The sequence below is a fragment of the Myotis daubentonii genome, chromosome 1 (assembly GCF_963259705.1).
Source record: "Myotis daubentonii chromosome 1, mMyoDau2.1, whole genome shotgun sequence".
Classification (NCBI taxonomy): domain Eukaryota; kingdom Metazoa; phylum Chordata; class Mammalia; order Chiroptera; family Vespertilionidae; genus Myotis; species Myotis daubentonii.
Window position 1 is genome coordinate 58,282,593 of NC_081840.1, and position 25,426 is coordinate 58,308,018.

Consider the following 25,426-nt stretch of genomic DNA (forward strand, 5'->3'; position numbering starts at 1 on the left):
ACTTGGTGCATGTAAAATATTTAGAACAGTGCCTGGCAAATACGCTGTATCTGCTAATTAAAGTTAGCTCTTGTTATATGCACTTTGGACAAAGGTTTACAAGAGATACAATGCTAACTATATCTTTTTTAAACATTTTTATTTATTGATTTTGGAGACAGAGGGAGAGAAGGAGGAATGGAGGGGAGAGAGAGAGAGACAGTGAGAGCAAGAAACATTGATTTGTTCCACCTACTTATGCATCCATTGGTTGCTTCTTGTATGTGCCCTGACTGGCGATGGAACCTGAAACCTTGGTGTGTCCACACAATGCTCCAACCAACACCCATCCAGGGCTCAGCTATGTTTCTTTTTTTATTATTTTTTAATTTTTTAAATGTATTTCTATTGATTTCAGAGAGGGAAAGAGAAAGAGAAATATCAATGATGAGAGAGAATCATTGATTGGCTGCCTCCTGCACGCCGCCCACCGGGGATCGAGCTCACAACCCCGGGCATGTGCCCTTGACCGGAATCCAACCCAGGACCCCTTGGTCTGCAGGCCGACGCTCTATCCACTGAGCCAAACCAGCTAGGGCTCAGCTGTGTTTCTTAATCTTTACCTGAGATATGTTTATATTGATTTTAGAGAGAAAGGAAGGGAGAGGAGAGAGAGAGATCGCTGTGAGGGAGAAATACCGATCAGTTGCCTCCAGTATGTGCTCCAGTTGAGGATTGAACTCACAACCTAGATATGTTCCCTGACTGGAAATTGAACCCACAATCTTTTGGTGTATGGGATGATGCTCCAACCAGCTGAGCCACCTGGCAGTACTCAACTATGTTTTTAGGCAACATTTTTTATGACGTGGGTAAATTATATGTGGGTTGTGAAACTAAATATCTAGTAATAGGGAAGTCATAGCTTTGAGTTTTCCTGTGTATGTGGTGGCTCCTGTAATTGGGCATATCCCTTGTGGGGGCCTTGGAAGCTATGTCTATGAGGTTGTATTGAGGAATATTGGCTTTTGAAGGGCATGAAGTAAGGCAGATCCTGTATCTTCTCAGTGTGTATCTTGTCACCTTGTACTTGAGCTCCCTGCTGCATGGTTGATCCCAGGACTTCTTTGTTAGCAACCTGTAACCCCCCCCCCCCCCCCCAATCTGTTTTTCTAAGATGCTGGTGCCAAGTGTGGCTTATGGTATTATGGATTCTTTTAGTAATGTAAATCACACTGGACTTGATTCTAATTTAGATGTGCTGTCATCAGGAAGTATGTAGTTTGTAATAAATACTTAGCAAACTGAAAAACAAATAGTATGGAACTATTTCTTTTCATGTATTTGTAATTACATTCTTTCCTTATAATATTATTGGGTTAATTTATAAACCATCTTTTGAAACTTTTTGTTTTAGTCCCAGAAATCCTGGATAGAAAGCACTTTGACCAAGAGGGAATGTGTATATATTATACCAAGTTCCAAAGACCCTCACAGGTAAGAACACCTTTGTTTCTTCTGGACTCTTCTAGGAATTTAGATGTAAATTGTATTGCTAATTTACATATTAAAAGCCGTAACAATTCATAGAGATGGGGTTTAGATATCCATAGTTCAGTATGCCAGTTCTAAAATAAAACACTGTTATTCTTTCATTGAGAGAAAATTATGATATTGCTTTATTTAAAAAATAGATTGTATTATCCTTAATTTATTCCCTATAATATTATTAATATCATTTTCATTTTCATAATAAAAGTACTCATTAAATGTTAAAGGAATCTCAAGCTGTTATTAAGTAAGTATCCTGGGCTGTAGCAACTCACAGAAGACATAATTTATAAACACAACTGGTCATTCTTTTTACACTAATTGATTTTAAAATTAAATTTTTAAATATGTATTTTTGTTGATTTCAGAGAGGAAGGGAGAGGGAGAGAGAGAAACATCAAGGTGAGAGAGAATCGTTGATTGATTGCCTTGCCTCCTGCACACTCCACACTGGGGATGGAGCCCTCAACCTGAGCATATGCCCTGACCAGTAATTGAACTGTGACCTCCTGGTTCACGGGTCGATGCTCAATCACTGAGCCATGCTGGTTGGGCTTAAAATTAATTTTATATGAATAGGTTAACAAATGGATTTACAAAAGTACCAAAAGTTACACTAGTAAGTGAAAGCCTCCTTTAAGTTCCCCTTCTTTAAGGAAACCATTATTGCCTATTTCTTGGAATACCTTCCAGAAATACCGTATTTGCATGTCCACGTTGATGTTTCTCTACTTCTCCCTCTCTACTTTAAATACATACTGTTTAGTTCATTGTGTTTATCTTGATGATAACCACTTTGTTCTAATTTGTTCCATCCTTTTAAATTATATGTCTGTATCATAATTTGTTTTAGTAGTCCTGAATTGATGGACATTTTAGCTGCTCTGTTTTTCTTTTTGCTGTTAGGCGAAAAAAGCTGTGATGAATAAACCTTGTCCATTAATCATTTTACATGTGTTACAGATATTTTTTAGCGTATACTTTTAGTACTGGAATTAGATTTTGAGAACAAGTCTATATTTTTTATTTTGATGAGTACTGCCAACTTGCCCTTCATAGAGATTATATCAGTTTACTAGTATACACCCCTCAGGAGATATTACTACTATATTCTATATTCTCATGAAAATATTATCTAAAAGGTTTTTAAAAATATTTTTTTCTAATCAAATGTCTTTTCATATGTATGTTTTTAGTGTGAATTTTATGTTCACATATTTTCCTTTTTTTATATTGATTTGATGAAGCTCTATGTATTAGGGAAACTAACCTTTTGGTCTGCAAATATTTTTCTCAATTTGTTTTCAGACTATTAGTGGCACATTTTTGTCATGTAGAAATGTTGTATTTTTACATAACTAAATCTATCAGTTTTTTCTCCTATAGTTTCTGGATTTTATGTTATACCTACTTGTATTTAAAAATATGAAAACCATGTGAGCTTAAAAAAGTAGTTACTTGAATGTGTAAATAAAGTATAAAAATGACCTATGATATCAACTGAAAAATAAACCATATAATTTTTCTTTGTTTTATACTTCTATATAGATTTTATATAGGTTAGTTTAAACTATAAAAACTTTTCCCCATTAAGTAATAAATTTACCTTGTTTATAGATGCCTTCCAGGATGTCAAATTTGTCAGCAACTTGTCAGGTAAGTTTAATAACATAACTCTATTCCACGCATTTTAAAAAATAAAACTAATCTATTAGAAACATCAGAAAACAGTGGGATAAAACTTATAGGCTATATATTTGAGAGTTACTTTACTCAGACCTGGGAGGTGAAAGATCAGGTAAGGTTGCTTGAAACTCAAGTGAAGCTACCTGAGCAGAGTTCTAAAGTTAATTGTGAATTAGTTGTGTAAAGATGGATGGGAAGTGATTTTAGGCAGAGAGAACAGGATGTGGGAATACTTGACAGTGGAAGAGATTATGGTTCTGTCACAAAACTTGAGAATGTAAGATGGATGTTGGAGAGATCTGACTCTGGAAAAATGAGTAGGGACCAAATCATTTAAGCTCTTTGTGTATATGCCACATGGTTTTGATTTCATGTTAAAAGGATATTGTATAGGGAAGTAACCGCCTTCTTTTTCTCTTTTTTTCTTTCTTTTTCTCTTTCATTTCTTTTTTTCTTTCAATGCAGTGGAGATTGAATTGGGAGTAAAAAATAGTTTGGAAAACTTTGGAGTAATTCTGGCAATTCCAAAATAGAAATAGACTCTACCCTCAATGCAGGAGCTGCCCTCTGGTGGTCAGTGAGCTCCCACATGGAGGAGCTCTGCTCAACCACAAGCCAGGCTGATGGCTGCCAGTACAGCGGTGGTGGTGGGAGCCTCTCCTGCCTCCTCAGCAGCGCTAAGGATATCCGACTGCAGCTTAGGTCTGCTCCCCGCTGGCAAGTGGACATCCCCCAATGGCTGCCAGGCTGCCAGAGGGGTGTCTGATTGCCAGCTTAGGCCCAATCCCCCTGGGGAGCAGGCCTCAGCCAGCAGATGGTCATCCCCTGATGGGTCCCAGACTGTGAGAGGGCACAGGCCGGGCTGAGGGGACCCCCCTCCCCCCCCCCGAGTGCACAAATTTTTGTGCATCGGGCCTCTAGTCCTATATAATAAAAGCCTAATATGCTAAGTGTCCGTCATCTGGTTGTTCATTCAACCAATCAAAGCATAATATGCTAATGACATGCTAAGGCTGCTCAACCACTTGTTATGACATGCACTGACCTCCAGGGGGCAGATGCTCCGACCGATAGGTTAGCTTGCTGCTGGCGTCTGGCCAATTGGGACTGAGCGAGACAGGCTGGAAATGCCCTATTGCCCTCCCATGGTCCTTCCCCAGCTGGCCAACCTCCCGTGTTCCTCCCTAGCCTCGATTGTGCCCGGTGGGGTCTCTCAGCCTGGCCTGTGCCCTCTTGCAATCCGGGACCCCTTGGGGGAAGTTGGAGAGCTGGTTTCAACCTGATTCCACAGGCTAGGCCGAGAGACCCCACTGGTGCATGAATTCGTGCACAAGATCTCTAGTTTTAAAAAGAAAACCTTTCCAGTTCCTCCCTCATCCTGTTAATGTTTTTCTCTAATTTTTCCAAACATATTCTTAATAGTTTGAACTTATTTATAATGGCTGTTTTAGTGTCCTTTTCTGCTAATTTCATTACCTCTGTACAATTTCTGGGTCATCATTAGTGATTTTTTTTTACTTACTTTTTCCTGCTTTTTTTATTGCCTTGTATTTTCTGATGGTTGCTGCACACTGTGAATTTTATGTTTTGGGTGTTGGATTTTGTTGTATTCCACTAGCTTTGGACTTATTTTAGCATGCAGTTAAGTAACTTTGGATCAGTTTGGTCCTTGAAGTCTTGCTCTTAAACTCTGTCAGGGCATATGTAGTCTTGGTCTTAGCCTTTCTAATAGGCATTACTCTCCTGAGGACCCTGTTATATTATAGACCTCCCGTATTATGAGATCTCTTGATTCTTTCTGATAGAAACACAAACTATTGCCTGTGTTTTGTGAACTTCAGAAATTATATAGCCTTCTGTGTAGCAGTTCTTAACATATCCTTGGGTATATAAATTAATTTGTATTTTCTTGAATTCTGTATACATGGTATCATATAAATATGCACTCTTTGGTGGCATCCAGCTTTTTTCATTCAGCATGATGATTTTGAGATACATCATATTATTGTGTCTATTAGTAGTTCATTTCTTTCTGTGTTTGAATACTATTCCTATTATATAACTATACCATATTTTGTAGAAGCTCACACTGAATTTAGATGAATATATCATTATATACTAATGTATTTGTACTATTTCAGTGCTATAGTGAAGATACTGGTATTAGCTATATTAAAGTCAAAAGCTCAAGTTATTTTTATATTGCTCTTTATTCATTCATCTTAATTCAGTTTTCCATTGCCTAATTTTTTTTAAAGTCTTTAATTTTATTGTTTTTTTTAGGTGTTTTTGTGGTCGCTTGGTCAAGCAACATGCTTGTTTTACTGCAAGTCTTGCCATGAAATACTCAGATGTGAAATTGGATGACCATTTTAATCAGGCATTAGAAGAATGGTCTGTGGAAAAGCATACGGAACAGAGCCCAACGGATGCTTATGGAGTCATTAATTTTCAAGGAGGTTCTCATTCCTACAGAGCTAAAGTATGTCACATATTTGGTTTCTTTACTTCATTTACGTTGTTATTTAAATGATATATTCTTGTTATCTGACAGTTTATATAATGCTATGTCAGGAAATCAGTCCCAGTAATTCTTTTACATATTTTTAAGTTCTTTGTAGAAGTGAGGAAAATATATAATTGTTATACCTTGGTGACTTGAACTTTTTATCATTATAAAATGTCTTTTATTTTTTGTCAGTTTTGTTGACTAAGCCTGCTTTTTTCAGTAATCAGCATAGCTAATTTTTTCTTTTATTTTACTGTTAACCTTTCTTTAAGGGTTTCTTTTCAAAAATTTAAAAAGTAGTGTCTACTGTCTCACTTTTTCTTTGTTTCCTTGTGTCTTTGGATTAAATTTTTTTTATTCTTTTCCTCCTTATTAGCATGTTATTTATACATTTTTTCTATTTTTATATTCTCTTTTTAAAAAAAATATATTTTTAATTGATTTCATAGAGGAAGGGAGAAAAGGAGAGAGATAGAAACATCAATGATGAGAATCACTGATCGGCTACTTCCTGCACATCCCCCACTGGGGATGGAGTCCGCAACCTGGGCATGTGCCCCAACTGGGGAATTAAACCATGACCTCCTTGGTTGATAGGTTGACGTTTAACCACTGAGCCACGCCAGCTGGGCTTACAGTATTTTTATAAACACTATGAATACATTTTTAACTTGTTACTATTATAAATTAGTACTATACTACTTTCTGACAATGCAAGATCCTTTGGAACATTTATAAGTGCATTTACTTTCCTTATGGCTTACGTGCTTTTTGATGGCATGAATTTTATTTCTTTGTGTATTTTAAACCCCAAAACATAATTGTTTTTCATTTATATTTACCAACATTTTACTCTTTACATTGTTCTTCCTGCCTCCTTCTCTTGACGGGAAAATAGTGCCAATTGGTCTCCCATCTCTAAAAGTTTTCCCATTCTCATGGATCCTTAACCCACAAGTTTTCATTGCGTTGATAGCCCTCTGATGCCTCAAAACAGATGTTACTTACCTAGTTTTAGTTTTTCTAGTTTCCAGGGGCAGAGATGGTCCAGAGCAATCTAGTTCATTGTCAGAAGTAGAATTCCTCATTTATTCTTAACATAATCTTTTAAAAAAAAATTAGCTTTAGACTCTTTTTCAAACACTACTGTGTGTAGTGTATTAATTATAATAATGAGTTAAATTAAACTAATGCAGAAATACTTAGTATAGAACAAATATTTTTCAAATCATTCTTAAGGGACTCTGGAATCTTACTCATTGTTGAAGAATTCTGATACTTTAGCATATTTTTTTATTGGTGTTTGATATTTGTAATGGAATGGGCAATATATTGTTTTGTAAAGAACCTTTCTTAGAGATGTTTAAAAGTGTTTTTTATTCCAACATCTGAATGTTTCAGATTTCTTATGAGGTGAATCATATAGGTGCATTAGACAAAGAGAATGAAGTAGAGTGGTCATAGCAAGTAAATTTTGTGATGTCACTTAAGAGAAATATAATTTTTAAAATCTAAATCAGAGGAAATGATGGTTTATTTTCTATAGAATGATTTAAAAAAAATAAACTGGTAAATCCACCTGAACACTTTAGAATATTGAGTAAAATTTATTATTTTCGGTAATTGGTGGATCAAATCTATAATTACTTCCATCAAGGGAAACCATCATTTATATAAAAAATATTTTTGTTACTTTACTGCATAGCCACAGTCCTTCTATAAATGGACTTGATCATTGACAAAACTTTCAAATAGATAATGTAGTATTTGCTTTTTTTAATAGCAAGAGTTGTAGAAGCCTCTATTTTCATCATTCTTTCTTTTTCTTTTTTTTTTAAAATATATTTTATTGATTTTTTACAGAGAGGAAGGGAGAGAGAGTTAGAAACATCGATGAGAGAGAAACATCTATCAGCTGCCTCCTGCACACGGCCCACTGGGATGTGCCCGCAACCAAGGCACACGCCCCTGACCAGAATTGAACCTGGGACCCTTGAGTCCGCAGGCTGACGCTATCCACTGAGCCAAACCGGTTAGGGCTCTTTCTTTTTCTTTTTTCCATCATTGTAGTTAGCCTTAATACCTCTCATTCACTGCATACTCATAGTTAAACAAGCTAATAAAAACTGGATAAATTTGTAAATTGGATGAACAGTAGATGAACTTATATAAGCAGGAAGTGTAACACAGTTATATCTTAATCTTAAATTTTAAACATTAGAATGCCACTACTTCTATAGCTCGTACAAAATGGCTTTCCAACTTTAAAATCATTTGCTCTTGCTTATTCAAAGTGTAAATATATTAAAAGTAGCCTATGAAATCTACTTTATAATTAATTAAAATAAAAGTTTTCTAAAGTTGTGTAATGTTGTATTATGAAACCGATGAACATAGTCAATTATTTTGTCTTTTTAAAAAAGTCAATTATTTTGTCTTTTTTAGTATGTTAGACTATCATATGACACCAAAACTGAAGTCATTCTGCAACTTCTGCTTAAAGAATGGCAAATGGAATTACCCAAACTTGTTATCTCTGTACATGGGGGCATGCAGAAATTTGAGCTTCACCCACGAATCAAGCAGTTGCTTGGAAAAGGTCTTATTAAAGCTGCAGTTACAACTGGAGCCTGGATTTTAACTGGAGGAGTAAACACAGGTACTGTGATAATTATACTAATTTTATTTAGTCTGTTTATAATTTTTTCAGAATATCAATTAGATATTTGAAACAATAGTCAACATTGAATATAAATATATTCAGTTTTTCTGTTAAATAATCTACAGTTTCTAGATATAAATGGTAACTGTAAAAGTTTTTGGTTTTCATTTAGTCTTTTTAAAAAATAATACGTTTTAGAACGGGTTGGCAAACTATGACCTATGTACCAAATCCAGTCCACTCCTTGTTATTGTAAATAAAGGTTTATTGGAACATAGCTGTATTCATTTGGTTTTGTGTTATTTATGGCTACTTTTGTTCTAGTTTAGCAGAAAACAAAAGCTATATTTTGCAAAGCCTAAAACATTTACTGTTTGGCCCTTTACAAAAAAAGGTTAGTAACCCCTACTATAGAGCAAAGTATTATTATTGTTTTTTAAATATATTTTATTGATTTTTTACAGAGAGGAAGGGAGAGGGATAGAGGGTTAGAAATATCGATGAGAGAGACACATCGATCAGCTGCCTCCTGCACACTCCCCACCGGGGTTGCGCCCGCAACCAAGGTACATGCCCTTGACCGGAATTGAACCTGGGACCCTTTAGTCTGCAGGCTGACGCTCTATCCACTGAGCCAAACCGGTTAGGGCAAGAGAAAAGTATTATTATTATTCCTGTCACTTTCTGGCTACTGGTAAATTGGTACAAGAATGGAATCCATTGCCTAGCCAGTAGTAAGAAGTAGCTTTCAAAATTAATTTTTAATATACTATAATCTTTCTAAGTCTTCCCTATCACATCTGCAGGTTAGATTTTAGAAAGACCAATTAATTTTAATGTCCAAAGTAAAGCACTTATTACTTAAATTAGTTTGCAAATATCTAATTCATTATCAACAATTGTTTTTAGAGCCTTATTGTGTATTAAGTATCCTTCTGGCTGCTGAAAATATGTCACTCCACAAAACAAAATATTTGCCTTCATGCAGATTACATTCTGGTGGGGGAGATGCAGATAACAAACAGATAACTAAATGTATAATATCTTATTTTCTCTGAGTAATATTTTTCCTCATGCAAGGGAAACAAAAAAAAGGGATTATATCAAACTAAAAGGTTTTTGTTTGGCAAAGGAACCCATCAACAAAATGAAAAGACAAACCACTGAATAGGAAAAGCTACTCACTGATACAGCCGATAAGAGGTTAATATCCAAAATGTATTTGTTTATTTAAATTTAAATATATTTTTATTGATTTCAGAGAAGGGAGAGGGAGAGAGATAGAAACATCAGTGATTAGAGAAAATCATTGAATTGCCTCCTGCACACCCCCCACTGGGGATCGAGCCTGCAATTCAGGTCGGGAATCGAACCGTGACCACCTGGTTCATAGGTTGATGCTCAACTACTGATCTATGCCAGTTGGGCAATATCCAAAATTTATAAAGAACTCAGAACAACTCAACACTAAAAAACCAAATAATTCATTTAAAAATAGGCAAAGGACCTAAATAGACATTTCTCCACAAAGAGGAAATATAGATGGCTAATAGACATATGAAAAGATGGTTATTAATCATCAGAAAAATGCAAATGAAAGCCACAATGAGATATCACCTCACACCCGTCAGAATGGCTATCTTACCTAATAATAGACAAACATGTAAATTGACCGTCCCTCTGCTACACTCACCAGCCAATCAGGAGAGTATGCAAATTAACCCAACAAAGATGGCATTAATTTGCATATGTAGGCGGTCTGGGTCCCGGGAACATCATCGGGCACCCAGGTCACTCTGAGGTAGGCCCTGTGTGGGCCCTGAGCAGCTTAGGAAGGGCCTGAGCCAGGGGGCTCCTGGGCAGGGCCTGAGCCTGTGATCAGAGCTGAGGGGCAGAGCCCACAATCAGAGGGAGCTGGGGGTCCCCTGCCCAGGCCTAACACCGTGGCCAGAGGCGTTAGGCCTGGGCAGAGGCGGAGCTGGCGATCAGTGGGAGCAGGGGCGGAGTCCGCGATCGGAGGGAGCTGGGGGTTCCCTGCCCAGGCCTAAAGCCCCGGCCAGAGGCCTTAGGCCTGGGCAGGGGCCAATGGGAGAGAGCTCGGGGATCCCTGCCCAGGCCCCGAGGCTTTAGGCCTGGGCAGTGGCCAAGAAGGCAGTTGGTGTGAACTACAAAGGAAACACCTTTTCTGACCGCTCATTGGCTAAGCTCCCTGTATGCCACTGGTAATATTCTTAGTAACTTGGGTAATAAGAATCCAAGAAGGTGACTTAGGGTTTTTCCACCACACTCCTGGCGAAAAAAATGAGGTCCCCTGCTGGAGGGCTAAGAAATGTCGTATCCTGCCCTAGCCGGTTTGGCTCAGTGGATAGAGCCTCTGCCTGCTGACTGCAGGGTCTGGGTTCAATTCTGACCAAGGGCATGTACCTAGGTTGCAGGCTCCTCCCTGGCCAGGGCCCAGGTCAGGGCTCATGCAGGAGGCAGCCAATCAAGGTGTTCCTCTCACTTTGATGTTTCTCTCTGTCTTTCCCTTTCTCTTCCACATTCTCTAAAAATCAATGGAAACATATCCTCAGGTGAGGATAAAAAAAATAATAAAGAAAGAAATGTCATATCCTATGAAAGACACATCTTGAAAATGCCTAAAGAAAGTTGTCATTTTTCATAGTGAAGGGACTGGAGTCCATGTTGCTGCAAACACCTTGGTGGCTGCGGTGACTAGCAGTGGCTGCAGCAGTGGGGTGATGGGGTTGGTGCCTTCCACTGATCAGCCCAGTCGCCTCCCACAAAGGGAGGCCAGACTGCAGCTTATGCCCACTCCCCAAGGGGTTCAGGGAGCGGGCCTAAGCCATCAGTAGGACGTCCCCTGAGGGCTCCCAGTATGTGAGAGGGGGCAGGGTGGGTTGAGGGACCCCCCACCCCCCCAGTGCACGAATTTCATGCACAGGGCCCCTAGTCATCAATAAATGAACAAACAAGTGTTGTGAGGATGTGGAAGAAAGGGAACCATGATGCATTGTTGATGGGAATGCAGATTGATACAGCCACTATGAAAATAGTATGGAGTTACCTCAAAAAATTAAAACTGGAACTGCCTTATGATCCAGAAATTCCATTTCTAGGTTTATATCCAAAGAAACCCTAATTCGAAAGAATATGTGTATTCCTATGTTCATTGCAGTGATACTTTCAATAGCCAAGATATGGGAGCAACCCAAGTGCCTATCAGTAGATTAGTGGATAAAATAGATGTGGTACATATATACAGTGAAATATTACTCGGCCATAAAATATGAAATGTTATCATTTGCAACAGCATGTATGGACTCTAGAGGGTAAAGTGAAATAGATCAGTCAGAGAAAGACAATACCATATGATTTCACTTTTATGTGGGAATCTAAAGAACAATATACATGAAGAAACAAAACAGAAACAGATTCATAGATACAGGGAATAGAGTGATGGTTGCCATAGGGGAGGTGGGTTTGTGGGGCTGGGTGATAAAGGTGAAGTGAGTAAGAAGTACAGTTTGGTTGTTACAAAATAGTCATGGGAATGTAAAGCACAGCATAGGAAATACAGTGACTAATAACTGTAACTGTGTATGGTGCCAGATAGGTACTGGAAATATCAGGTGGAGCACTTTGTAAAGTGTATGCTTAATCATTATGCTGTACACTTGAAACTAGTACAACATAATATGATGTAAACTGTTATTGGAAAAAAAAGAATAAAACCTATGTTGAACTCATACAAATGTGTAATAAGATTATAAGTGCTATGCAGACCCATGAAATATATTGTAGAGATGATGGGGATGGTGGCTAGGGCTTCACGAATAAAGTGACATTTTAGTAGAGATGGAAGGAAGTGAAGGAGTAAGATAAGAGTAATGTGGAGTACAGCATTTAAAGAAGAAACAGCTAGTGTGTTGGGAGAATAGTAATAAGGGGTCATTCAGTATCGCTGGAGTGGAAAGAGCAAGAAGTACTAGGTGGTAAGATCAGAAAGTTGTGGGTGTGTGATGGTGGTGAGGATTGGGTAGCATGGTGAATACCAGGGACAATAGGAAGATCTTTATAGTAGGCCTTTAATCCATTTTAATCACTTGTGACTTTTTCTCTGAATGAGAAGGGATGGTTTTAAGCAGAGTTGACAAGAGCAAAGATCACTTATATGATATTTTGAAAGTAGACTGTAAATACCACAATGCCAAATGCCATAACAAAATACCACAAGATTAGGGTAGCCTGAACAAAAATTTATTTTCTCATATTTCTCTAGGTCCAAGATCAAGATGTTAGCAGGTTTTGTTCCTTCCGAGGCCTTTCTTCTTGGCATTCAGATGGTGACCTTTTCATTGTGTCCTCTCGTAGCCTTTCCTCTGTGCATGTGCGTCCATGGTGCCTCTTTTTGTGTCTCTTTTTTCCTGTAAGGACACCTGTCAGGTTGGATTTGGACCCACCCTAGCCACTTCATTTTGATGTAATAACCTCTTTAAGGGACCTATTTCCAAATACAGTCATATTTTTAGGTACTAGGATTAGGATTTCAACATAGGAATTTTGGGGAAGATGCAGTTAAGTTCATAACAAATCATAATGAGGACTTATGTGGTCTTTTGAATTGTCTTTTCTACTATTCTCCCAGGTTTTGATTCATTAGAAAACTTTTGTAATTATTTGGTGTGTGTGTGTGTGTGTGTGTGTGTGTGTGTGTGTGTGTGTGTGTGTGTGTTGGTGTATGTATGTTGCTTATAGTCCTAAGCCATACTTTTTGTTTTTTGAGATGGTGTGTAGAGCAATAACAAAAAACGATAGTTACTTACATTGAGGAATCTAAGAGAGAAGTAAGCATAAGAACATGGTAAAAGTTTTATATGTGTTTTAGGCAGTTGTAGTGATCCGAAATTGTAGTTTTTTTTCCTCTTTGGTCCTTGAGTTTTCTTTGTAAGTTTGTTTTTTTTGACCTTGTTGCCTTTTTGTCTTGTATGTGTTAAGAAAAATATCACAAATTGTAATGTTACAGATGGAGCACACGATTGTTCTGAACACAATGAAGACTCTTAGATAAAGTGAATTCTATTTTGTATGAACAGGTGTGGCCAAACATGTTGGTGATGCCCTCAAAGAACATGCTTCCAGATCATCTCGGAAGATTTGCACTATTGGAATAGCTCCATGGGGAGTGATTGAAAACAGAAATGATCTTGTTGGGAGAGATGTAAGAATGATTTTTAAATTTCTTGTATTTGAAATTTACTTGTAAGCAAAATTAAAACAAGGATCTTTTAGTCAACTAAAAATATTCTTGGACGTACAATACTTTTCAAATTTACTTTTTTAAAAGTATTTTTCTAAGGTTTCCTTCTGATCATCTTGAATATACAGTCATAGATACAAGTAATTATCATTAGAGTGTTAGTAGATTTTGGTTTCTGCCTTGTTAAGATAATTATTTCACACTTTTTCCATTTCATGCCAGTCTTTGTAATTAAATTTTTAATGATTGCATAACATTAAGAATTAATTTATTGTTACTATGACTAGTAATCAAATGCTTTGAATAGGTTAAAGATGTGAATTGGCTATGTTTATCAAGAGACTATCAAAAAGGAATGACTAATTTATAATGATTCCTTTTAAGTGCAATTAAATGTCTAATATCAATTTTAAAGATCCTATTTATGGCTAGAAAAATAGCAATATAACTTTTGATTGCTCTTATTTAGTGTGCTTTATGTATTAACTCTTTATTCACCAATAAACTAATCGTGTTTTTTTCACATTATTTACTTATATGCTGCTGCTTCCTTTGCATGTGATAATGAAATATATTCTGCAATAAGAAACAAAATTTAGTTATATCATTCAACCAATTACTGATTAATCTTTGGCTGCTTAAAAGCTAGTGCTTTTTTATGTATTCTTTGATACTTTCTATTTGTTGCCATAGGTAAATGGAATTTTACCTTACTTTCCTTTATAGATTATTTCAATTTATTTTTATTTTACATTATGTTATATTTAATCTTTCCCACTAACTCCTATATTTGATATTGTTTAGGTGGTTGCTCCTTATCAAACCTTATTGAACCCTCTGAGCAAATTGAATGTTCTGAATAATCTACATTCCCATTTCATATTGGTGGATGATGGCACTGTTGGAAAGTATGGGGCAGAAGTCAGGCTGAGAAGAGAACTTGAAAAAACTGTTAATCAGCAAAGAATTCATGCTAGTAAGGGAATATATAAATTCATTATTGAAATTATAAATTTGTTGTTGAAATTATTCTGGGCTATATTACTTGCCAGCAACATTCTTAAAAGATAGAATGTTCTTTGAAGCACTGGTTTTATTATGTAGCAAGATAGCATGTGAAACAACCAAGGATGACTGACCTTAGATAAATAAGGTGACCTAGGAAAAGAAGCCTGAGGCCAAATATCTGAGGGTACTCAGGTATTGAGGTCGAAGCCACAAAGCTCCATTGGATGCTCTGTTGCCATGTAATCCTATTGTAGCCCAAAGAATTCAGAAATAATCTTATTGTGTGATATATTCTAATGCATGACTTTGAAATTCAAGATGAAGAGTAAAAAGAAAAATATGCTTTATTGCAAAGTAAGAATAACCTTGCTTAAAGTTTTTAACATGAGTAAGTATCTCTTTTTGGTAGGTATGTCTTAGAGTTGGTATTCTTAATACTGGTCTTCCTTTTCAACCATAGTCAAACTTTCTGGTTCCCTCAACGTCTAGATATTTATTTTAAAAAGGAGAAATTGTGTAATCTTAGGAAACCAAGAAGGTGAGCTCTATGACAAAGGGAAATAGAAATTCAAAATTATAGAACATTGTATTCAAATTATGATGGAGTCTTAGCATCTCTTTTTAAAATTACGAATGTTTTAATCCTATAATTATGTATATTTTGAATTCTCTCGCTGCATTGGAGGTTATTAAAAACAAAAATTGACATTCTTTAATAAATTTATTTATTACTCTTGTAGAGGTCTTGTATTTTATTAATCAGCTCCCTTTATGTAACCCTAATTCTGTTGTTAATGTTTATTAATGTCTCAATTATTTGGAATCAGAAATACATGTTTTAGTAATAAATAAAACAGACATATATTAGAAATTCAACTAGAAGCAAACTCTAAAACAAATTAACGTTATACATTTCTTACCAAGAATTGTTAGTGAAATATACAAAATATTTTTACTTTTCAGAAAATACATAAATTCTAGTGTATGTCTAATTATATATTGGATTTTCTAATTTTGTCAATTAAAACAGACTTTAAGTCAATGAAAAAGTAACTTATTCAGTATTTAATTTATGCCAGACTAGTACCATGTTAAATGCTTAAAATGAAGTCAACACTGTATTGAAAGAAATTATATTGGCCTTTTATTTTTATTTTGTTTTTGATGAATTAAAAATAAGATTAAATTGCTAATTTTGCCTAATATCTTAACGAATCTTTTCCTTTTTTTAGGAATTGGTCAAGGTGTCCCTGTGGTGGCACTTATTTTTGAAGGTGGGCCAAATGTTATCCTCACAGTTTTAGAATACCTTCAGGAAAGTCCTCCTGTACCAGTTGTCATATGTGAGGGAACAGGCAGAGCTGCAGATCTACTAGCGTATATTCATAAACAAACAGAAGAAGGAGGGTAAGTGTGTATGATTAAAACAAGTTGTTTTTTTTTAAAAAGATATTTTTATTGATTTCAAAGAGGAAGAAAGAGATAGAAACATAAATGATGAGAGAGAATCGTCAACTGGCTGCCTCCTGCACGGCCCCACTGGGGATTGAGCCCGCAACCCACGCATGTGCCCTTGACTGGAATCGAACCTGGAACCCTTCAGTCCGCAGGCCGACACTCTGTCCACTGAGCCAAACCGGCCAGGGCAACAACAAGTTTCTAATAACTATGTAAAGAGGCTTGTGGTGTTTTAGAATATTAGATTCATTTCAGTATGTTATGAACACGAAAATTTGAAGTTTAATATGATACCTTGCTAAGGCTTGAGGAAATAGTTTGACACATTATTGAAATGAGTTAAAATACATGAATCTTTATAAAGGACAATTTGGCAAGATCTGTCAGATATACAGAGGCACATAATTTTGACCCAGTAGTTCCATTTCTGGCAATTATTTCTGCAGATGTACTGGTACATATATGAATAACATATGTATAAAGTCACTTATTACGGCATTGTTTGTAATAGTAAAAGATTGCAACAAAATAGAACATATATCAAAGGGACTAGGTAAATTATGGTATAGTTTGTAACTGAGTGAGATTGTCATCTGTGTACTAGATTTGGGAAGATTACTAAAATATATATGCAGAATAAGGAAAATGCAGAGTAGCATGTATATTGTGCTATACCTTTTATGTAGGAAGGAAAGAGAGGATAATTATTTGTATATATAGAAAGAGATCCTGGAAAGCTAGTCACACTAATAGTGTTCCTTTTCAGCAGTTGAGGTGAAACTGGGCAGATGGAAGACAGTGGGAAGGAGGCTTTCATTATGAATTTTCACATTTTTATATTTAGAGTGTTTTATATTATACTAGAGGCCTGGTGCACAAATTCACCCAGCCCTGATCAGAGCCTGCTGGCCTGGGGCAAGTACCACAGGAGATTGGCCGGCCGGCTGGCTGGGGGGAGGGGCCACGGGAGGTTGGCTTGCCAGGGGGAGGGATTGCGGGAGGTAGGCTGGCTGCAGGGAGGGACTGGAGGAGGTTGGCCGGCTGCGGGAGCGCACTGACCATCAGGGGACAGCTCCTGCATTGAGCATCTGCCCCCTGGTGGTCAGTGTGAGTAATAGTGACTGGTCAACTGGTTGTTCTGGTCGTTCAGTCGTAAGGGTTGCTTAGGCTATTATATATATAGATTTTTGAGCCATCAATACTCATAAAAGAGAAAAATGGTAATTGGCGTACGAGCTACCCTTTTCATTGGCTAATCAGGGCTATATGCAAATTAACTGCCAACTAAGATTGGCAGTTAACTGCCAACAAGATGGCGGTTAATTTGCATATGTAGGCACAATGCAGGGAGGCGAAAGGGAAAGCAGGAAAAAGCCCTCTGCCACTGACAGTGATCGGAAACCCAGGGGGGAGCTAAGAGCTGGGGGGCAGGTGCCTTTTCCGCCCTGGTCAGTGATAGCAGGAAGTAGGGGTGGAGCCAGCGATGGGAGCTGGGCACGAAGCTGGCAGTCCCAGGAGCTAGGGGTCCCTTGCCTGGGCCTAAAGCGAAGCCCACGATCGCGGGGCCGCTGCCGCTGCGGGTCCCCGCTGCCCGGGCCAGACGCCTAGGCCAGAGGCATCCTGCAGGGGCAGGGGCGGAGCCCGCGCGATCGCGGCACCCCCCCCCCCCCCCCCCCCCGCTGCCACTGCAGGTCCCCGCTGCCCGGGCCGGACGCCTAGGCCAGAGGCGTCAGGCCTGGGCCAGGGGCCGATCCTGCGATTGGAGGGTGATGGGGGTCAACGCCTGAGGGCTCCCAGTATGTGAGAGGGGACAGGCTGGGCTGAGGGACACTCCCCCCCCCACACACACCCAGTGCAGGAATTTCGTGCACCGGGCCCCTAGTGTAAATATAATACTTAGAAAAAAATAAAAACGTGCATGCGCTTGTGTTTAAGACATTTTGGTGAAATACTACTTTACATACCACAGTATCTTAAAACGATTCTATATAATAAAACGGTAATATGCAAATTAACCCTCATGCCCTCACAAGATGGCTGCCTGCAACCAGGCTGGCAGGGGGGTTAGTGAGGGAAGACCAAACGACTGAACAGCAGGCTGCGTGGGGCAACCGGGCCAGCAGGGGGGTTAGTGAGGGACGACCAAACAACTGAACAGCAGGCTGTGTGGGGTGACCAGACCAGGCCGGCAAAGGGGGGCAGTTGGCAACCAGGCCAGCAGGGGGGGCAGTTGGGGGTGACCAGGCCGGCACGCAGAGGCAGTGAGGGGTGATCAGGCCAGCAGTGTGTGTGGGGGGGGAGGGGGCAGTTAGGGGCGACCAGGCAGGCAGGCAGGTGAGTGATTAGGACCAGGCAGGCAGCGGTCCAGAATTGTGAGAGGGATGTCCGACTGCCGGTTTAGGTGGGCCTAAACCGGCAGTCGGACATCCCCCAAGGGCTCCTAGATTAGAGAGGGTACAGGCTGGGCTTAGGGGACCCACCCTCGTGCACAAATTTCATGCACTGGGCCTCTAGTCTTTATATAGTATCTTATAGAATATGAGTACTAATATTGAAACACATACCTTGTAAAAAACTTCAAAATAATTCAAAGAGAAAAATCATTCCATTCCATTTCCCCCTTTATGACTTATAGTGGGAGTCTCATGAAGGATAAAATTTCACCAAGGGTCAAGTTCTTAATATTAATACAGTAGCTTTAAAAGTCTTGCATAGATTCACCTGTATTTTATATTAGATTCTACAAATAATGAAAATTTAAATCAGTGAATTAAGTTATGCTTCCTCTTACTCTAGGAATCTTCCAGATGCAGCAGAACCCGATATTATTTCAACCATCAAAAAAACATTTAACTTCAGTCAGAGTGAAGCAGTTCATTTATTTCAAACATTGATGGAGTGCATGAAAAGAAAGGAGCTTGTAAGTAGATTTTAGCAGAATAAGCCTTTAATTCAAAGAACATTGCAAATTGGTGAGAAACTTGTTTTTCATTTGCATTTTAAGATTTTAAATCTTACTTAACCATGTTAAAGGTACCTTTTTTTGTTGTTTGAGCTGAAAGATACAGAAGGACTATTACAGCTTTTATATGGTATTGAGGCATATATTTACACTTCTATTTTAGGAAAAATTTCATAACTAGGCCTCAACAGATTTTTATCTAGAGATAAGGAAACATACTAAAGAATTGTTAATGGCATATCTAAAATATATTTAGAAACAAAAAAAATTAAACTATTTTACTCTGAGTGCTAAAAGTAAATTAAAGATTAGTGCTGCTTACTTTTAGTAATCTAAACATGGGCTTCCGTTTATAGAGAAAATTTTTATCAACTCTGAGTAGTAGATGATTTGCTGTTTTCTTCCATGTTTTTTTCTCTATAATTCGAAATGAAGTTAGTTGAAAATTTTGTAAAATGGTCTTTTTCTTTATGAAAGATGTTATTACATAAAAATGTCTAAAATGTTGTTACATTGCAATTTATTTAAAGAAACTTCCAGTTAAAAAAAACATTTCTCATCAAAGACACATAACTGTTTGGATTAAGTAATGTTCACTCTGTAGAAGAAATAGCAGGATTTTCCCATAAGTTTCCCAGTCCATAAGTTTCTTATTTTAGTGAAGGACATAAGATAGATGAAAAACTGAATGTAATGTGAAATCAAACATTTTTAATTTACTTGCCATTTTACTTGGTAAATGATGCAAAGTCTTAATTTCATGTTTTTTGGTTCCTTATTTTTGACCAAAAAAAATACACATTCCAAAACTATCTCATGTGTAGTTTGAAATTACTTTAGTTTTTGAAATGTAAAGGCATATTATTAATTCATTAATCCTTATATAGATCACTGTTTTTCACATTGGATCAGATGAACATCAAGATATAGATGTAGCGATACTTACTGCACTGCTTAAAGGTAAGGTTTAAATATTTTTATTTATTTACTAGAGCCCGGTGCATGAACTTCGTGCATGGTGTGGGGGGGGGTCCCATCAGCCCAGCCTGCACCCTCTCCAATCCGGGACCCCTTGGGGGATGTCCAACTGCCAGTTGAGGCCCATCCGTCTCATAATCCAGGACCGTTGATTCCTAACTGCCCACCTGTCTGCCTGCCTGATCGCCCCTACTGGCCCCCTTGCCAGCCTGATCACCCCTAACCGCCTCTGCCTGCTGGCCTGGTTGGCCCCAACTGCCCCCCTCCCCTGCCGGCCTTGTTGACCCTAACTGCCCCCCTCCCACCAGCATGGTCGCCCCTTACTGCCCCCCTGCAGGCCTGGTCGCTCCCAACTGCCCTTCGGCCAGCCTGGTCGCCCCTCACTGCCCCCCCTCTGTCGGTCTGGTCGCCCTTAACTGCACCCCCTGCTGACCTGGTCACCTCTAACTACACCCCCCCCTGCCGGCCTGGTCTCCCCTCTGCCCCCCTCTGCTGGCCTGGTCTCCCCCAACTGCCCCCCCTGCTGACTTGGTTGCCCCATATAGCCTGTTGTTCAGACATTTGGTCGCCCATCACTGCCCCCCCTGCCGGCCTGGTCGCCCCACACAGCCTGCTATTCAGTCTTTCGGTTGTCCCTCACTAAACCCCCTGCCGGCCTGGTCGCCCCACGCAGCCTGTTTGGTCATCCGTTCAGTTGCAATGGCCCCTGGCTCTTCATATATATAGATAAGATCTTTCATTTATATCCCTTTTCTATAAGAAACACTTAAATTTAGCAAAGTGTTTGGGTACTCAATTTTTTCAGTAATTTTTCTTTGTGAAAGACAGGTTAGCTTTCTTTGACAGTAAGTTAGTGTTTATTTTATAGAATTATTTTAAGGTTATAGCAGTATTTGTGCCACCAGACCCATTTAATTATCCTATTAAGAATGTGTCACATTTTTAATTGGCTGAAAAATAAAGGTATATTAGTTGATAGACTTTAAGAGTGTTCTTAAACATGCTTTTTTCATTCTGAAGATAAATTTGGAAAGAAAACTAAGGGTACTTATATGATTAAGAAGTTAATGCATATGCACATTGAACTGTTTTTCTGCCATTATCTGGCCAAAGATATTCAACTGATATAGCAAGTGATAATTATAATGAATAATCTTTTAAAAAATTAGAAACTAAAATGATATCCCATCTGGGTGCCTAAAAGTTCAAGTATGTAAGTGAGTTGGCAGGAGCAGAGCAAGAAAGCACTATTGTCTTATTGTCATTCACAAGAATTTCCCAAATACTAGGCGACAATAAATTGCCAATAGACGAAACATTCAAAAAATACTATTATAAAATGTAAGATTACATATACATCACCTTGGGAACAAGAGACCATAGTAATAGGAAACCCAGAAACCATTAAAAGAGAGATCAATAAATGGGATTGCATAAATATAAAAATATATTTGCCATATACTTCTGTGTGCTAGCCACTGTTCTTTAGTGTTTGAGAGTATTTTTTTTTTAAATATATTTTATTGATTTTTTACAGAGAGGAAGGGAGAGAGAGAGAGAGTTAGAAACATCGATGAGAGAGAAACATCGATCAGCTGCCTCCTGCACATCTCCTACTGGGGATATGCCCGCAACCCAGGTACATGCCCTTGACCGGAATCGAACCTGGGACCTTTCAGTCCGCAGGCCGACGCTCTATCCACTGAGCCAAACCGGTTTCGGCGTTTGAGAGTATTTATCTCATTTTATCTTTACAATAACCTAAAGGGAAGGATTTTCTATTACTTTCCTCATTTTATAGATGAGGAAATTAATGAATAGAAATGTGAAGGGATAACAATGAGCTGGTACAAATTAATAATAAAAAGATGATTACCTCATGGGAAAACAAGCCAGAATTTATATTATCAATTGTATTAACAGAATAATACAAATGCTTGAGGAGTTTGTGGAAAGATGTTCAGTGTTAATAATCTTTTACAAAGTAAATTTTTGTCCTACCTGGTTTGACTCAGTGGATAGAGTGTTGGCCTGTGGACTAAAAGGTCACGGGTTCCAGTTAAGGGCACATGCCCAGGTTACAGGCTTGATCCCCAGAGGGGATGTGCAGGAGGCAGTCAGTCAATGATTCTCTCTCATCATTGATGTCTCTCTCTCTCTCACTCTCCCTTCCTGTCTGAAGTCAATAAAAATATATTTTTTTAAAAGTAAATTTTAAAAATAAGTTTTTTATCCTTTTACTAGGTATTTTTATACCTCTGATAGATGTTATAACCTTTCTGGAATATATTTTGGCAGTAAAAAGCTTTAAAATATCCTTCCAAATTGGCTTCTACAAAATCATACTATGTAAATATATGTCAGCAAAAAAATCAAATATACTTACCAAACAAATCAAAATAACCTGAATATCCACCAGTCATAGAAAACTAAGGTATATGGTATTAAGACACACAAAGTCTGCTGCTGAATACATTATATAGTGCGATCTACTTTTGCATAAATAATTGAAAGTGTACATATGAATTTATATATGCACAGAAAAGCACATGTAAGGATGTTTCCCATAATCTTAACAGTCAGTACTATCTCTGATAGAAATGTGTCATCTTTATATTCTTTTTGTTCTACATTCTAAATTGTTTGTAGTGAATAAGGCTGTATATATCTATAGTTGGAAAATAAAAGCCCTCAACCCTAGGGTTAATCTTACCTCTCTGAGGCAGGGTACTTCTGAACAGTGACTGATACCAGCTGTGTAAGTTAGTTAAAAGGGAGTGGGAAGAATTCATAAGTGTTTACATTTTAATGGAGATAAATTAATTGAACATGTCAACTTTTCTTTATTCGATTAGGCACTAATGCATCTGCATTTGACCAGCTCATCCTTACATTGGCATGGGATAGAGTTGACATTGCCAAAAATCATGTATTTGTTTATGGACAACAGTGGCTGGTATGTAAAAAATCCTATATATATAATGTAATTAAATTAAACTAAGTAATTAACAAAGTGTTTGTTGGAACTGTGACCTAACTTGATGTTTTACTTGTCAAGTAAAAATTATACTAAAGTGCAAGATCTGATTACCTAGACACCTCTACATTTAAATCTACTTAGGATTTAATAAGTTCTATTTACTTCTTTGGTAAAACCTTGCTTTTTTATAGCATAGAGATCTCTAAAAATTCTAGAACTGAAAAAAGTCATGAAAGTAGTGTATGCATCCATGTTCATCAGGGCTATCAACCTGTAATTTTCTTTTTTGTGACCGCCTTGTCTGGTTGTGGTATCATAAAATTAGTTTGGAAGAGTTTCCTCCTCTTCTATATTTTGAAAAAGTTTTAGAAGGATTGGTGTTAATTCTTTGAATATTTGATAGAATGCATCAGTGTATCCATCTGTTCCTAGACTTTTGTTTGTTGGGATGTTTTTGACTGATTACTATTAGTAATAAGTCTGTTCAGATTTTCTATTCATCATGATTCAGTCTTGTTAAGTTGTATGTTTCTAAGAATTTATTCATTTCTTTAGGTTGTCCCCTCTATTGGTGTATACTTGTTCATAGTAGTCTCGTATGATCCTTTGTATTTCTGTGTATCAGTTGTACTACTTCCCCTTTCATTTTCTTTATTGGAGTACTGTCTCTTTTTTTTGGTGAGTTTTTTCTTCTTCTTGGTGTGTCAATTTTGTTTATCTTTTCAGAGAACCAGTTCTTATTTCATTGATCTTCTCTGTTGTCTTTTTGGTCTTTAGTTTTTTTTATTCTGGTCTAATATTTATTTTCTTTTTTATACTCACTTTGGGCTTTTTTTGGTCTCCTTTTTCTAATTCCTTGAGGTGAAAAGTTAGGTTAAAACTTCACATGTTTCTTGACTTAGCCATTTATTGCATTGACCTTCTCTCTTAAAACTGCTTTTGCTATAGCCTACAAATTTTATGTTGTATTTCCATTAGTTTCCATATTTTCTGACTTTATCCTATTTCTCTTTGACCCAGTGGGTATTCAGTAGCATGTTATTTAATGTCCACATATTTGTTAAGTTTCCATTTTTCTTTGTGTAATTAATTTCTAATTTCAATTGTGATTGGAAAAGATGCTTGATATTATTTCAGTCCTCTTCAATTTATTAAAATTTGTGTAGTGGCCTGAAAATGTCTCGTGTGCACTTGAGAAGAATGTGTATTCTGTGGCTTTTGGATGGAATGTTTTGTCTATATCTGGTAAGTCCAGCCGGTCTAATGTGTCATTTAAGGCCTATATTTCCTTATTGATTTTTTGTCTGGATGATCTCCCCATTGACGTAAGTGGATTGAGTGCTGTGCCATGCACCAAGAGGTCACTGGTTCAATTCCTGATCAGGGCACATGCTTGGGTGCATGGGTGCACACCCCCAATCAATGTTATGCTCTCATTTTAAAGTTCCCTACTATTATTGTATTGTTGATTTTCCCTTTGGGCCTATTAATATTTGCTTTATATATTTAGTTGTTTATACGTAGGGTGCATAAATTTACAGATGTGATATACTCTAGTTGGAGGGACTGATTTATAATCATGTAATGCCTTTCTTTGTCTCTTATTACAGTCTTGTTTTAAAGTCGATTTTGTCTGCTATAAATATAGGTACTCCAGCCTTTTTTGGGGGGGAGGGGGAGTTCTCTATTTGCATGGAGTATCTTTTTCCATCCGCTCACTTTTAGTCTGAGTCTGTCTTTACATCTAAAGTGGGTCTCCTGTATGCAGCATATACAATGGGTTATTTTTATACGTTCAGCCACTCTGTCTTTTGATTAGAGCATTTAGTCCATTTACATTTAAAATAATTATTGATAGATATGTACATATTAATCATTTTGCTAATTGTTTTCTAGATGATTTTATAGTTCCTCACTGTTTCTTCTCTTGCTCTCTTCCTTTGTGGTTTGATGACTTGCTTTAATGATAAATTCCTTTCTCTGTTGTCTATTTACTTTTGTCTATTATTTACAAAAGAGGGTTTTTTTTTCTTTATAGTTACCCCAAGGCTTACATATAATAGCTTATATCTCTAATGGTCTATTTTAAGTTGATAAAAACAAGTTTGATCACATTCTAAAGCTCAACATTTTTACTCCCCCTATGATGTTATTTATTTATTTTAAATATACTTTACTGATTTTTTACAGAGAGGAAGGGATAAGATTAGAGAGTTAGAAACATTGATGAGAGAGAAACATCAATTCAGCTGCCTCCTGCACACTCCCTACTGGGGATGTGCCTGCAACCAAGGTATATGCCCTTGACCGGAATCGAACCTGGGACCCTTCAGTCCACAGGCCGATGCTCTATCCACTGAGCCAAACCAGTTAGGGCTGATGTTAGTTTTTTA

General features: G+C 37.6%; 1 protein-coding gene across 12 annotated transcripts in view; it reads left to right on the forward strand.

Moving 5' to 3' along the window:
* Positions 1-25,426, forward strand: part of TRPM7 (transient receptor potential cation channel subfamily M member 7) — a 119,990-nt gene that overhangs the window by 17,756 nt on the left and 76,808 nt on the right. For 11 of the 12 annotated variants that reach the window (XM_059701512.1, XM_059701521.1, XM_059701529.1 and 8 more), the window contains exons 2-11: positions 1,397-1,476; positions 3,148-3,186; positions 5,500-5,698; positions 8,171-8,384; positions 13,484-13,608; positions 14,452-14,623; positions 15,888-16,062; positions 18,910-19,033; positions 19,963-20,035; positions 22,909-23,009. In XM_059701512.1, coding sequence (XP_059557495.1) covers positions 1,397-1,476; positions 3,148-3,186; positions 5,500-5,698; positions 8,171-8,384; positions 13,484-13,608; positions 14,452-14,623; positions 15,888-16,062; positions 18,910-19,033; positions 19,963-20,035; positions 22,909-23,009 — 1,302 coding nt within the window. Of the gene's footprint in view, positions 1-1,396; positions 1,477-3,147; positions 3,187-5,499; positions 5,699-8,170; positions 8,385-13,483; positions 13,609-14,451; positions 14,624-15,887; positions 16,067-18,909; positions 19,034-19,962; positions 20,036-22,908; positions 23,010-25,426 lie in introns of those variants that run through there. The other variant, XM_059701619.1, reaches the window with a different exon arrangement.